At 46.5% G+C, this 16129-nt stretch overlaps 1 protein-coding gene across 1 annotated transcript; it reads right to left on the bottom strand.

Annotated features, from left to right (window-relative positions):
• Window positions 1-6966: 6966 nt before the first annotated feature.
• On the bottom strand, window positions 6967-13457 carry COPS8 (COP9 signalosome subunit 8). The gene is made up of 8 exons (XM_041464155.1): window positions 13328-13457; window positions 12439-12509; window positions 11677-11725; window positions 11396-11528; window positions 10468-10575; window positions 10183-10245; window positions 8993-9034; window positions 6967-8345 (listed from the first exon to the last, which is right to left on the bottom strand). Exons 1-8 carry the CDS (start codon window positions 13403-13405, stop codon window positions 8266-8268), a joined length of 624 nt encoding a protein of 207 aa, XP_041320089.1. The 5' UTR covers window positions 13406-13457; the 3' UTR covers window positions 6967-8265.
• Window positions 13458-16129: the final 2672 nt, after the last annotated feature.

Below are 16129 nucleotides of genomic sequence, written 5' to 3'. Positions count from 1 at the left end.
CAGAGAGGTTTTGGGACACATGGGAGAGTCATGGCAAGTACCTCCCAGCTGACTGCAATGTCTCCTGCTCCCTTCTGGGTGGGATGGCCCTGTTGAGAAGGTCTTCGAGGATTCCCACAGATCCGGGCTGTTGCCATGGCTCTGTTCCTCTCTCTTTCAGCCCTTCAAGCCCGGAGGCAAGGTGCCAGCCCATCATCCTCTAACCTGGAAAATCAAGCCCAGTTTCCCCAAAGAGCTAACGAAGTAGGGACATATCTGGATCCAGTGAACCAGTGTCCCAAGAACAGCACCGGGAGACCCTGAAGAGGACGTCGCCTCTCAGCACAGCTGGAGCTCCAGGCACAGCTGACGCTGGCTTCAGTTCTCCTGGCTTCATCCCTCTCCCTGCCTGTAGCTAGTTCCCTCCCTCCAGCCCTCAGACACTGCCCATCCCCATTTTTCCCTCCACTATTCCTCCCTTTTGATAGCTCTGCCCCACCAGCCCTCAACCTGTCCATCTCCTTTTTTTCCCCTCCACTCTCCCTCCCTGTTGACAGCTCCCTCCCTCCAGCCCTCGGATCCTACCCATCCCCACTTTCTCCCTCCCAGCTCATCCCTTTGCTTTGCCTTCCATTAATAAACAGTTTGGCTTCTTCACTTTGCCTGCATCCCTGTGGAGCTGAAGCGGCGCAAATCCGGGGCCCTGGGACACACAGGCCCCTGCTGCCGTTCTCTTCCATGCCGTGTTTTGTGCACAGACACAGAGGAACGATGGCAGGCCAGGCTGGAAAGGTCCCTGTGCTGAAGGTGCAGTTCCACAGCACCGTGCAGTTACAGATCTTGCTGAGCACACGGAAGGCCAGCAGTGGGACAAGGAGCCCGTGTGTCAGGAGCCAAGTCGTGTCTAAGGCCCTGCCACATTTGATCCGCTGTTGTGCACGTCACCAAGATAATGAATGAAACCAGGTTCAAAAATGCTCCTGGCATGGCAAGATCCCGATTGTAGCAGCTTTTTCCACCTCCACGCTGCAGGGATTCATGGGTCTGCTGGATAGGGAATGTTCATCCCAAATTTCCTGCCCATGTGTCTAGGAACACTCTAACGACAATTCTGATGCGGTGACTCAGTCTTGTGAGGTTTTTTGGGATATTCTTTTGGGATTTTCAGCGGCTGGGACCAGGGGAGAGAGCAGGACACAATCCAGATCCGGAAAAATCCCATATAGCACTGGAAATGAGGAGAGCTTAGTGGAAACAAGCAGAAAGGAACTGGGAAAAGAAGAATTTTCAAGAAGGGAAAACAGAGAAAAATAGGGCTAAAATTCCAAATGAATCCACTGGTAAAAATAACCTGGAGGCGCAATCGGAGAAATTCCAACACAACAGGCTACCAGGGCCTGGGAGGGCCCAAATTTTTGGTTTTATTTAGGAACATTTTAGAGGGTTTTTGTAAATGTTACTGGAATTTTTTTCGAAGAGAATCCTACTTTTCCTTTCTGAATGGACTGGAAGTCGCCTCCTGTTCATGCTATGCTGGTTTTGCCCATCTTCATTCCTGAATTAAAAATTAAAAAATAAAAAACAGAAAAAGGGTTTTTAAAAAGAAGAAATAATAATATCCATAACAATATTAATAATGTTAATATTAACAAAACTAGTAATAATAATTGTAATGAATAAGGTGTCAAGATCCTGAATATTTCTTCTGTGTAGATTTTTTGGGGAGTAAATGTTTAGTGTTTTATTTTACTATTTAAAAGATGTTATTTTGCCATGTGTCATCCTGGAGATTAAAACTGCTTTGGTGTCTTGGGTTGTTTGGGTTTTTTCCCTTGAGTTGCTGGGAACTTTTCCGGTTGAAAATTAAAAGGTGTTAAAAATTGAAAAAAAAAAAAGGTGGGGAGAAAGAAAAAAAGGGCGGGGGGGGGGAAAGTGGGAAAACAGTGAAAAACAAGGGGAAAGTCTCTTAAAAATATAAAAAGCAACCAAAAAAAGAACAGTTACACTTTGTTTCCAATGTGCGCCTAAGTGCCTTTATTTTTCCATGTGTTTTGGTGTAGTCCTGAGTTGTAGAGTTCTCCAGACAGGATGCTGAGCTTGGTGGAGATTGTGGAGCCGCCGGAGCCATTCCCAGTTTTCCTTCCCACCTGTAGTATCCGATGCCGTCACACACGTGTCTATTTTGGAGCACCAAATGTGCCATTGTTACAAATTCCCAACACCCAGAATGACATGATTCCATGGGAATTTGTGAGGGGAACTGGAGGATTTGAAATTCCCCATGCCCAGAACGCTGTTATTCCATGGATTGCCAGTGTTGATGGGAAGTTGTCAGGGGAATCAGATGATTCTACACTCCCAACCCCTAGAATGCCGTTATTCCATGGTATCCTAGTGCTGCCCACTGAATGCAGCTCTGGCCCATCAAATCTAACTTTTGACCAATAAATCCAACTGTTCACCACCAAATCCAGCCTTGGACCTTCAAGTCCAAACTCTGACTATCAAACTCAACCTTGGGATGGGCTGCAACCTGCTGTGCTGGGCTGGGCTGGGCTGGGCTGGGATGGGATGGGATGGGGTGGGATGGGGCCAAGCCGGCGCAGGCACCAGCCCTATGGCCCAGCTCTGCCACTCACCCTCCTGCAGCAGCTGGATCGGCACAACCTCTGCGGTCTCCACTTCTGGGTCAGGTTCAGGCTCAGGCTTTTCTTCCTCCTCCTCCACCCAGGCCAGCTTGGGAAATCTCGGGGGTCTCTGCTCAATGATCTTGCCATCCCTGTTCGGTTCTGTCCATGGGAATGTTCCTAGGTGATGGGATGGGATGGGATGGGATGGGATGGGATGGGATGGGATGGGATGGGATGGGATGGGATGGGATGGGATGGGATGGGATGGCGGCCTCCTTGGGACACGTCCCGGCTGCTGGCCATCCTAAACCCGCGGGTGTGACGGGCGCAGGGAACGTGTGGGCCGGGGCAGGAATGCTGCTCTGAGCCCTGGGGCCCCGGGAGCGCTGGCATCAGCAGGTGTGGTAGAATCCCCTCTGCTATAAACTTTCCAGCACCTCCTGTGGTTGGACAACACTGGTGTTCGTCTGCTGTAGAGACATCGTTAAGTTTCCTCATGCTCTTTGAACTGTTCTTATTGCTTTCTGGAAGTAAACCTGAACCCAGCCTCTCATATTCTATGGTTCAGTTGCTGTTTGTCTGGGTTTGACAGCTCATGTCCAAACACAGCCCATTCCTGCTAAGCATGGCAATGGATGGCCACAAAGAGGGAGGTTCCCCAGTGAACATCGAGGCAAGACACATGGGGAAGTGTAGATGATAGGGATTACTCTGGGAGGAGAAGCTGTTCTGTGTCTCTGATGATGGTGCTAGCCCCCTGAAGGAACAGCCAAGACAAGTGCTGGAATCAGACACGTCCTGCTCGTTTCTGCTGTCAGATGTACACGGGACAGGCTTGTCTCCCACTGGTCTACCAGACCCGATCCAGGAACAATGGAAGGCCATGCATTGGTAGGGAATGGCCTCCAGCAAGAGCAAAGAAGGATCTTCTAGCAGCAAAGCCTGAACTGGTGAATGGGGCATCTCCACAGGGGACACCAAAGGGCTTCCATCCACCCCTGAAATTCGGGTGTAGCAGGCCCAGAGCCTGTAAGGCCTCCTTGGAGGTCAGAAGCCTGAGCTAGGAAATGCAAGTCATGATGAGTGGGCCTTAGAAGCCCCTCTCTTCTGCCTTTCAGACCCTGCTTATCTCTCTGTAAGCCTGTAGGTCACTTTCCCCTGGACAATTCTATTTCTATTGGACAATTTCCAAAACCCCTGTAGGGTATAAAAACCCCTAATTCTGCCTGGTTCAGCAGAAGAACTGTCACTGAGAACCTTCGTGGGGGACACCAATAAAGAATTCCTGCAGAACCTTATACAGCTTTTTCTCCTCTCTCTCCCTGCGCCTGCTACAGCGGCACTAGCAAGCTAAAGAGCTGATAATCTTGCTTAGGTTGCCTGCAGCTGGGAACTGCTTGGGAGTTCGGATGCTGTGCTGAGCCTACCTGAGCTATCCTGGCCACAGCAGCACACTGGGCATAGCCTGGCTGGAAACTGCTGCGATACTCAGCCATATGAGTCCCTCCTCTTACTCAGCATCTGCTACTTCTTCAGCACTGCTGACCCATCAGATCAAGGCTGAACCCATTTGCTGTAGTGATTTACCACAGAAACATCATTAAGCATTAAATACCTGGGAGCAATTAATACTTATGCAGCCAATTAATTTTTAAAAGTATAAATACTAAAGGTGTCAAGTTGTTTCCAAGTATTAACTCTTTCAAGAGCAAGGCAGGCTGAGTAATTAATTAACCTTGTATCAGCTGCAGAGCCAGGCTCAAAGTGTAACACACACAAGTTGGAACTCAGTAAAATGTTTGAACTGAATATAGTTCCCTTTGTTTTGCTGCAGGTTTGACTTACAGAGTGAGACTTTCCATGCGTGTGGTACTTAAGTCCCATATGTTAATTCATAAACTCAGTCTAAACATAGATCCCAATTAGCATAGGAAAGCACAGTGTGCTGTCATCATCATCCTTCTCACTTTGTAAAGCTCGGGATAGCTCTCAGAGCAGGTATGTGCTACCTGGCACAGGCTCAATGCTGCTTAAAAAGACAAAGCAATAAAATGTGTTTCATACCTCAAATATCCATCAGATCTCAAACACCTGAGACACGAGTGTGTCCTTTCTTGTGGATCAGAGGCCAAAGCCAGGTCTTGGTGTAGTCACTGACCTACTAGCCTTGTCACATCATGTGGATTCTCAGTGCATACTTTTACACCAACCTCAGCTTTGAGGGCCTATTACAACACAAAGTAAGATGCTGGTCAGAATTCAGCACTGTTTGTTTCTATTATTTATGCTTGTGTATCAAAAGACTCACATGGCAGAACCAAATTGGACTCCTACTGCTAGAAACCTCCCTTCCTTCCCAGTCTTGTACTTTGATTACATAAGAGCATATTCAAGAGAGAGGTATCCACATTTCCTGCTTTGGAATTGATGGGGAGCATCTTTATTCCTAAAGCTTAACCTGTTCTCAGGCTTTATTTATGCCCAGTAGTGCCAGACTGCCTGGCCATTCCAAACCTGAGGTTCTTTGCAGTGAAGGCACAGAAGAATCTGGCATTTAATAACCCTAAATTCAGGAAACCAGGAATGCACATTACTTCCCTTTGCACAACACAAGCAGTTACAAAACAAAAATAAAGTTACAAACTTCCCAAGTCAATTGGCATGAGGAGGTAAATTTTACCTGAGAAGGTAAAATATTTGGAAACCTACTTCCCATCTCCAAACAGCAACTCATTTGCGTTCACATGGTCCATTGAGAGTCAATTACAAAAAACTTGTTTGACACAAAACAGCAAAGCTTGTCTTTTGGGTTTATTTGGGATTGTTTGGCTTTTTTTGCCACATCAGCCAGCCCAGAGCCCTTCCTAGGGGAAGAACACACCAGCGTGGTATCTGGGTGACGGTCCAGCCAACTCCTGTAATGTAGGATGCAGGGAGAACCAACCCCTCACCCAAGAACTCCTTCCAGGTGTCCCCTAGTGTCTAGCATGTAGCCCAGGCTGAAACACAGACTTACAGCACATCCAGACTGCTCTCCTGCAAAGCCTGCTGAGACTTCTCTTGTACGCGCACATTCTGCTTTCATTTTCTTCACTGCATTACTGGTAGCTCCAATGAAATACTGGAAAGTCTGTCAGGATTTCTTATTAAAGCCCACAGGTTTCCATGTGGATCTTCAGAAGGGAGGGATACTCAGCTCTTCTGCTTCCCCACCCAGTTTCTCCTGGTTTAACCACCTTGGAGCTCAAGTAGCTTTCCCTACAAAGACTGGAACTGTGGGTAAATGAGCATTGCTGACCCATATAGGAGAGGATAATAAAATGCCAAGAAACTATGTTCCATTATGTGTGGGATGCAGATGAAATGGAAAACTGAAATTGAAATTTAGTTGCTTTTTTCCAAATCCTTCATGAACCTCTGTTCCCAACTGAATTCCTAATGGTTTCTTAACTCAAAGGTCCTCCCACTCAGCACAGGACTTGGAAGAACTCCAAAACCCGCACCAATTGCTTCAATTAAAACACCAAATACAAGCACAAAAATACTTCCTCTTTGGGCAGAATAATAGGAAGTGCACTTCCTATTAAGTGCAGGCCAGGTGAGGATTCAAATGCCTAAAGATGTCACTTTAGGAAATATTTCACACAGTGTTTCCCAAGGTAGGGCTCTGGACAGGGAAGCACAAAGCTGCTCATCTGAAGTCAGGTATTTGTGAACCAAAACCAGGATAAGGGCAATGAGGATGAAATCCAGGTGAAACAGCTTGGATTCCAAAGTAGCACAAGGCAAAAAGTGTGGCTGGGAACACAGTACTCAAGGCAAGTTATGAACTAATGCCTCACCCAAAGCTAAAAGACAGCTTAAAATTTACAGCAGAACAGAAATCACAGTTAGCAACTTGTCAGAACAGGAGAGGGTCGAACTTACCATATTTGACATAGATTTGATACTAGATTTGAGACAGACACAGACTGCCAGTGTCCAGATTGCTCCTCTCCTATTACCATTCATTGAGTACGTAATCATCCCTTAATTATGTCTAAGTTTCATTTCTCCAAGCAGGGTTGTGTGCTACCAACAAGTGCAGATGTGTACAATACAAACACAAAAGGGAAATTTTCATTCAGCTGTTCAAACACTTTACACCAAGAAATATTTTAAGACATCTGAAGGGTACCAGTGTTTTTTTTTTTAATACAACACCATACAATCGCTGCACATGAAACGGTCAAGGCATAAAATATTGCAGTAATCCTTAACCAGCCCTCTCCAAATTAGGCCAGTAAGAATTCATTAAAAAAACTCACCAAATCAGACCTTTATTCTGCAGAAAATTTAAAAACTCAAGTGCACAAGGTCAGTGTAAACATGTTCTTTAATATCACTGAAGAAAAATTTAGCAATCCAAGTCTTAGGTGGGTTTCAAATAAATAATCATTTTGAGAAAGTGTTTACATATCAAGGGGGCTCTCAAGGCAGCAAGAGCACAGTTTGTAATTCCTCCCTGCTAACACCCCCTCACCAAGAGAATGTACAGTAGGCAGTGCACACTGGAAAAACAATCACAACACAAGGGCACACTCGCCAGCTTCCATGGAACCTCTGGATAGGATTTCAGAAAGGGGGGAGAAGCAAAGTAAATGGAGACATGCACTGCCCTTTAAAGTACCACTCCTTCTCCACAGCCTTTTCACCAACGTAACACAAATGGCAAGAGAATTCACGTTTGCTTCCAAAATCCACTCTCAGCTCAAAGATTAAGAGAGCACTGCTCCAACAGAGAGAATTACTCTTCAAACTGACACTGCAATACAATGCTTCACCCCCCTCCCAGCTGGGCTCTGCTCCTACTCTAACCTTGAAACTCCTCTCCAATCACTGCAAAAGTAACCCAGAAAGCTTAAAGACAGGTAAGAATTGTTATTTCTTGCAGATCCTGGCCCAGTGTACTGAAAGGGAGCAAGACATGACAGGTCTCAAGGTGCAGGGTTACCCAGGAAAACATCTGGTGTCCTACGTCACTCAAATAAAACCTTCCAAAAGTCAAAATACTTCCTCAAAGCATAGATTTGTCTTTGTTAAACAATTATTCTGCTGTAAAAATATGCCTGATGAGAAATTTCTCACATCACAACAAGAAGATTTAACAATCTAGAAAGAACAAGAAAAAAAATCAATTATAAATATGCCACAAAAATATTTGCAAGAGAGTTACTGCAAAATTGTTTTCTTTGACTTTCATCAAAATATTTTTTCTCTGTACATACAGGCTGGGCAGTCTTCCACTCTCTGTCCTCTAGTTCAACATGCAATAGATCTGTGATAAGCACTGCAGTACTCACCAGAGAATTGTTTCTTCTCAATTTCTAACACACCTGAAAAAGGTTCTGCTTTGAGTCAATTTTAAAAAAAGTACTATGTAATACTGCTGTGTATGCTGTGTACCTACTGAATAAATATTGCAGGAGTTAAAGGATTGTTTCACTGCTAGCTGGGCTTTGGCAAAACAGGAGTGGGGCTGACATACACTGGATTCTTCACACTTTTGAGTGGGGGACGCTGCAACATTTAACAGACACAAAATAAAATAAATCTGAGATCTAAAAAGGTCAGTACACAGGATTCCCAAGTTGTTCTGAACACAGGAGCAGGGCGATCAGTTTTCCAGGAAAGCCACATAGTCAGTCAATCTGGCCAACTGCTGTTCATTGGGAATTGGTGGGACTGGAGCAGGTTCTATAAAGATAAAACAAATGGATCATTAATGAAATTTAGAAAGCAAATCCATCAGCAGTACCATCCATTACAACAGTAAGGGAAAACAAATTAAATGCATCTGACTTTCAACAGCTTTCTGGGGACAGATCTTAACTGTATCTCCTCCCTGCACAGCTCCAGCTGACATAATTCCCGTTATCTGCACCATTCAGGAGTTACTAACCACAAAAACTGCTGCAGCAAGTTCCACTTGTCAGCAGCCTCCAGAACTTCTCTGCACATACTGCAGTCTGCATAATGAGGGCCGACAGTATTCTGCCTTCAGGAAAAAGCTTCGGAGCTCTCTGGTTGCTCCTTGCCTTGCAAACTGCCATGCTGGAGACTCCAAACAGACAGATCTGGGGGGTGATCAGAACAGCAGAACACACAGGAGCTCTGCTATGGAAGTGGGAACCTCAGGAATCTCAGGCACTGCTTGAAACGTGAGGGAGTGAGAATATGGAGGGAGAAGCACATTTACATAGCACCTGATTGGGGTGGGCTGTTGTTTTTTATTTTGGGGGGTTGGCAGTGAGAACATTCACCTCTCTAGGACTCAAGACCAACTCAATGCTGACAATGTTTATGCAGGCTTAGCTAAATCCATTATATATAAACAAAAATACCTGATGAAGGGATGAATCTGTTAAAGGAAGCTTCCAGCACACCTGGGGAAAAACATACAAAATTAGCACAGTGGAACAGTTCTAAACAGTTCTATGCGAGAAAACATGGATCAAAAGCTAATTAAAATTAAACCTGTTTATTCATCACACTTGACTTTATAACTAAAAAGCAGAATACCCAAGGATTAGCCATTTCAAAAGAGCCTCCTTTTTTTGCCTGAATAGTAGTTCTTGCGCTCACTTTTGGAGGAAAAAAAACCCAAAAAAACCACATGTAAATAATTCCCAGTTTTTTTTAAGCTCTGAATATTTTGCAACCAGTTCATAAAAACCCCACCTGCTCATATGTAAAGTCTCAGGGCTCTGCTTGGCTTTGTCCCCCTTCAACACCTGGCACCTGTTTATTATGGGCTCTGAAATCCCAAAAACTCTGCCCATACAAACAGTGTCATTTCTCAGTCTAACAGATCCTGCCCTTTTGGATATGCTGTAATTTGGCTCCTTCTGCCAGAGCTGCACAGAGCAGTTTAAGAACAGTTGTTTCAAACTGCTTTTATAGCTTAATATTTATTTTTGTCACAGCCAGATAAAGGTTTAGAAAAAAAAAAAAAAAAAAAAAAAAAGCGCCAAGTATTTTTGCAGACCAAGCTTTGCAGGAACAGACATTCTGTAATCAAAGCATGAAAGTGAAGAAAAGAAGAGAAGATTTAGATTTTAAAAGCAAAGGAAATTGTAACAACTGGAGCTCCTCAGAACGCAAAGATTCAATAAATCCCTGCCTAAAGAAGTTCTATTTCTCCTGAAGGAAAAAAAAAAAAAAAACTAAGGTTCAAGATGGTCTGTTTTTTACTCATCTTTATCAGGTTAAGACACAGCATTTGAGGTCATCCACTTTATGCTGCAGAGGCAGAGCCAGCAGCAGGAGAAGAGGGAGCAATCACAGCACATCCTGTCTGCTTTTGTCTAAACAAGTTCCTGTGAGGATGTAGCTTAATCCAAACTACTTGCTGTAAGTCCAAACCAAACCCACCACTTTGTGCTTCCTCACGTTTTACACATGCCCCGTGCTCATGAGCAGCAAGAGTGTCCAAAAAGTATCTAACAGAATCCTGTGCAAGGCTGCAGTTAAAAACTTCACACCTAATTCCTAGGAAATGCTGAATGTTTCATGAGGTAACAGCTCCACCTACCTGGCTTTTTAGGCATCACCATGCGAGTTGCAAAGTCTGCTTGCCAGCCCTGTTCTAGCACACCTGGAAAGGCATTTGTAAGAGACAGAAGGGAAGAATAAAGAGTGATAATTAACAGCAAATAATTTTTTTTAAAAATCAAACCATTATCTAGAACCAAGATTTTTTTTTTCTCTAATCACTTAACAGGCTGAGAATTTGTAGATACATTTTTATTAATCATCACTTAGAGCTCTCTGAGCTCATGATCAGTATAAAAATTACTCAGGGAATAATGCCAAGTACCTTTCACAGCTTCTTCCACAGGAAGGCCAACAAAGGCTGCAAAATCATCTGCAACTATGGATGTGTAAGCCTGGGAAACCAGTCCAAAGGCTCGTCTCCTGGTTGCATCTAGGGAGGGAGGAACACAGGACACGAGACTCATCTCCAGAGCTGGGAAACCTGAGAACATTTCCTCAACTCTACCACCTTTGGAAAATCACTTCCAGCCTTCAAGTGAGCACTTCAGGAGTTCCCCCTCCCTTCCTAGAGCTCACAGTCAGCAGCAAGAGACAACAGCTTGTTCTGAGCCAGGGCAAACCCCCTCAGAGCCTACACTGAGTGCAGCCTGCAGCACCCTGGGCTCCACCACCAGCACATGAAACACTCCAGGGAACTCTGCATCTGGCATTCTCTGCTGGCAGTAGGCCAGCAATGAGTTAATAATCAGCGGCATCTAAAAAGCAGTTGTTTCCCAAGCTACAGAGAATCTGGGTTTTTGCAAAACACCTCTTTTCAGCAGTCTGCACTGCCCTCTAGGAGCAAGAATCTGCATGTTACCATTACACAGGATGGAAAACATTTCACAGAAAAACCACCTTGGAAACCCTACAAGGTTCAGAAATGCCAAGCCAAGTTCCCTGGTTAGAAGTCTGATAAAACTGGGTGATTTATGGTCTGTTTTGCTTTTACAGAACAAACCACGTGGTTTATGAAAATCCAGTGTCAAAGAATACACAGAAACAAAATCCTACTAAGAGCAATTCAGTTGTTTCTGCAAGGTTTTGTGGAGCTTTTTATTTACACCCAACACCTGAAAACCTTTTAGTACAACCTGCAAAAACTTGGCAACAGCTGTCCTGATGTTTCACAATTAACAATTTGTTTCTGCTGGAGCAGACACAAATAATTCCAGGCAATTCCCTGCTCCCCACACAAGCTCAGCTCATACCTCTGAGTGCTTCCATGATTGGCTGGATAGTCTCAGACCACTGATGTGCACTGATTGCTGTGTAGATTCCTGGGAAATCCCTCTGCCAGATTCTTTGTCCCACTGACCAAACTGCACCAAGTTCAGCATTTGCCTGTTGTGACCAATAAAAAAAAAAAAAAAAACCAATCCCCAGTGTTAATCCAGAACAAAATCCTTATGTATAAACCCACTTCCACCCCCAGATTTTCAGAGAACATTGCTGTGCAACGTTTCTGAGGTAAACTTGGCCCAGTACTTACAGATTTGATAGCAGGAGGGATTCTTTTCCAGAGATAACGTGCATTATTCCTAAAAAAAAATAAATAAAAAGATTAAAAATACTTCCCAGTCACCAAATGCTGCAGAGAGGCACCACAAGGTTTGTCCAGATGCTGTGAGGAACACTCTCAGTGCATTAAAAACATTCTTTCCAGGAAGGAGTATTGGATACTGCAGTGGGAAAGCAGAGCTGCCCTCCAGCAGACAACACAGGACTGCTGTAACACAACCAAGAGTTCGTGTAACACCAGTTTGGGAAAGCAACTTCTCCCTAAAACCTCGAGTTCAGTGCATTAAGTACACACAGGGACATGGAATAACCCCCCCAGACCAAATTCCCAGGAATTCCCGCAGATTTAGCTCCTTCAAGCCAACAGCATCCCTCGTTTTTAACAGGGATGGTCCAGAGTTGTCCTGCTGGAGTTGAAACAGAAGGAACAAATCCAAAACAAACCCCAAATAAAACCCAAAACAAACACAGCCCTGAACAGCTACAAAACAAAACTCTGAAATGTTCAACGCCTCCCAGAGGAGCCAATTTCACCACTGAAGGAACTTTACTCCCAAATTTCCCCACAGGAAAGGAGAACAGCTTTCCTGTCAGATCAAGGGGTGAAAGAGACTTGATCCCCAGGAGCACTGTCATTACTTCTTTGCAAAACCAGCATTTTTGTTCATCACAGAGCCCATTCCCAAGGTGCTGGTGACAAGCCCAGTGTCACAGGCCGGGACAAGGCACTTACATGTCGTTGTGCAACAGGTACAGAGCCAGCAGCTGGCCATACACCAGGGGTGTGGCAATTCCTCCAGGGGCCTGAAAACAAGCACAGATTACAGGCTGACTGATTTACAAGAGGGCTGTGACACAAAACGCAGCAGGAAGCCAAGTTTTATGGAAACTGAACACTCCAAGACAACTGATTTTTATTTTTTTTTTCCCCCTCACATCACATACCAGACCTGTGCAATTTTTTGGGGGGGAATAAATAAGCCTACATCTTCCATTTTCCTATGCTCACGAGAGTGGCAGCTGTTGAAAGTGAAATTAAATCACCCCCGAGTTCCTTTACCTTCAGCTCAGGCCACTCCACCACAGCAAAGCCTCTCTGCCCCTCCCAAAAACCTCAGGCTAAGCTTCGGCCCCTGCCACACTTCAGCAGAGCTCACAAGGAGGAAGTAAACGAGAGATAAAAAAAGCTGTAAATTTTTGAAAGCTGCAAAGATTTCCAATTTTCAGGCCTTTTCTCAAGGGACAACAGAACGCAGAGCAGCATGGGGGGAGCCTCCAGTGAAAGCTGTCACAGTAAAACTCGGTCTTAGGGTAATTCCCCGAGCCCGCCTCAAGGCTCCACTCTCCTGATCAATATTTTCCTTTTCTCAGCCACGAGAATGACCGAAACCCACAAACTCCCTCCCTCATACTCCCTCTGAAACGACGCCAACAATTATACAGAAACACCCCGAATAACTATACAGCAACACCCATTTATCTGCAGGCTGCGACTTTCTGAAGGGCTCCCTGGCGAGCCCAAGGGCCAAGTTCAAACACTGCGCCCTCCCCCGCTCACACACACGCCCACGCACCCTGCCCACCTCACAGGCACAGACACAGACCCCCCCGCCCCGCGGCACCTCCAGCTCCTGCGTCTCGCACTGCTCCAGGAGCCGCCTGAAGCTCACGGAGCTCTCGGCCATCACCGCCACCGGCATATTCCCCTCACGGCGCCGCCGTCCGCTGCAGGCGCCCGCGCTCTGACGCCACTTCCGCCTTCCCCTCAACCCCCTCCGCCCGCCTCTTTGTGCTCCTGGAGGACCGCGGGGGCGTGGCCAGCCCAAGGGGGCGTGGCCACAGCCCGTGGGGGGCTGAGGGCGGCGCCCGGCGTCTGGGGGTGGCGGTGGCTAAAAATCGCTTTATTTTCTGTGTAAGAAGCAAAGTTTCCGCGTCATAAAAAGAAATGAGTGTGCTTGGCGTGCAATGCGTTCGGTTTTCTCTCCGTATTTGTCATGGGATGCGTGAGACGGGCGCCCTCCGTCCTTTATTGCACGTTACATGTACGTAAGGGCCGTTCTCCAGGGGTGGGAAGTGCTTTTCCAGCTCTGTGCTTGTTTCTAGTGGAAAGTTTTTTTAGAAGTAGTTCTGCAGGGGGGTTCCTTTATCTTTGTTTCCTATAAAATCCCTGCTTGCTGCTGGAGATAGGACCACGGAATATCCTGAGGTAACCCACAAGGATCGTCAAGTCCAGCCCCTGGGCCTGCACAGACACCCCAACAATCCCGCCCTGTGCCTTGTCCAAATATTTCTTAAGCCCTGGCAGCCTTGGGAATGTCACCATTCCCCGGGGAGCCTGTCCAGAGCTCACCCTTTCCCCAACACCCAGCCCACACCTCCCCTGGCACAACTCCGATACATACCCAATAAATATTCAATATATATATGCAGCGATGCATCTGTATCTGTGCTTCTATATATACATAGAAGCACGGATATTTTATGTCCTATAAAAGAGCCCACAATACGCTAAAACAGCATTTTAACAGCATTGGTGCTATTTTAGAGGCGGAATTAGCCTTTGGCCGTTGCCTTTCCATGGCTCCCCATCCCCAGTGAGGTGCCATCCAGCACCAGCACCCCCAGCCCTGCCCACCTTTCCCCAGAATTAGGCTCAGGAGCCCCATTTATGGCTTGGAGTGGGGTTGGATGCGTTTGCATCCCAGTTTGAGGCGTAGGAAGTGACGGGAAATGGCAAGATTGTCTCCAGATCTGTGTTGTTACTGGGGCCACCGATGTAAATTCATCTTTTTAGGGTAAAATCGACCTGAGGGGCTCATCTTCTGCAAAACTTTGCTTGCTGATACAACAGATTTGCTTTCCACCATCATCCTCTGCCCCATATTCCTTGACCCCAGCGCTTCCCACCATCCTCCATCCCCAGCACTGCCCTAAAAATCATTCCCCAAACCGTTTATCCTTCACGCAGGGAGTTTTCCCAAGCCGTGCTCAAGAGCTGCAGCACCTCGGTGCAAAACTCCTGCGTTCCCCACGCTTTTGGGCTGAAAAAAAGGAAGAGCGGCGTAAATCCCCGATCCCTTTGCTTCCCATGGCATCCCCGCGCTGCGGGAGATGTTTTGGCTGTGGAAAAACAAAACTAACGCGTGTTTGTGTTCGCTTTTGGGGTTCGCCCGAGGCACAGCATCTTGGAGGAGAGCTCCAGGTGATGGCACTGCTGCTCCGCCGGCCCAGGCATCGCTTTTCCAGGGATGCAGCCTCTAATCCCGCTCCCGTCGCCGCCAGCCGCATCGATCCCGACGGCCCTTTGTTGCCTCCAGCTCTGTGCCAGCGTCGCTTTGACATTCGGACATCTGAGAGGAGCACTGTCCTCACCTTTTGCTCCCATTCCCAATTATCTCGTGTTTTCGGGAGGCGAGGAGGGGAGCAAAGCGGGCGGCAGCTTGTGATGGTGCCGGTGGGGGACCTTCCCTCGGGGCTGAGGTCAGAGCATCCCGGATTGCCACCGGGAACACGTTGAGTTGGGAAGGATTCCTCTCTTGGGGGATGCCATCCCACATCCCGATACCATCCTGGTGGCTCCAGGTGGGAAGACATGAGCCGATCCCCGGCTCCGCTGGCTGTGCTGGGCCTGGGCAGAATCGCAGCATTGACTGTGCTCCTGCTCCCCGCCGGGAGATCTTTTCATCCGGGCGGGGGAAAAAACCCTGTAAAAAGGAATAGAGGAGAGGATTCCTCAAGAGGGCACTAGCTGCAAGAGAAACTGCCTAAAAATCCGAGGAAGATGGGCATCCACACATCTGCTGTCCTTTCCACCCGAGACTCTTTCTATTGCTATTTGGGGGAAAATTGGCGCTTTATTTATTTTTTTTTTTTTTTAATATTTCGTTTTGCTTTTCATTTTTCTTTTGGAACAAGAGAGGAAGTGTTGCTTCCCGCTGTGCTGAGCCGAGCCTCCCAAATGCACCAGCCCCTCTCTGGAAGCAATTCCTTGGCATGGCATTAGCCAGAACCTACCCTTTAGCAAGCATCCTCCCCTCTCTCTTTTCCCCCCTTTTCCAAAGCTGTGGTAACATTTTCAGGGAGGAAACATGCCAGAAGGGAATGCACTTCATTTTGGGTCACCAAGAAAAAGTACAGCAGATTTATTGCCTTTTCAGGGTTGTTATAAATCCGGGATGTTTGGAAGATGTTCCTGGGGTTGTCTGGAGCCTGGCCTCAGTATGGTGGCATCATCCAGGACCTCTGGACTGTGATGGAGACTGCCTGAGCCAGCATCCCAGGAAACCACTGGGCCATTTATTTCACTCAGGAGTTTCTCCTCAATTCAGACACCAAAAGAAGAGGCCAGGCTCATAAAACAGCTGAGCACGTTGGAAAATCTATCCCACTGGCAAAGCTAACCACGTTAAATTAACAGGAAGGCT

Source organism: Pyrgilauda ruficollis, unplaced genomic scaffold, assembly GCF_017590135.1.
Source record: "Pyrgilauda ruficollis isolate IOZ18807 unplaced genomic scaffold, ASM1759013v1 scaffold172, whole genome shotgun sequence".
Classification (NCBI taxonomy): domain Eukaryota; kingdom Metazoa; phylum Chordata; class Aves; order Passeriformes; family Passeridae; genus Pyrgilauda; species Pyrgilauda ruficollis.
The sequence above is the reverse complement of the archived record's forward strand: the minus strand, read 5'-3'. Positions and strand labels throughout refer to the sequence as shown.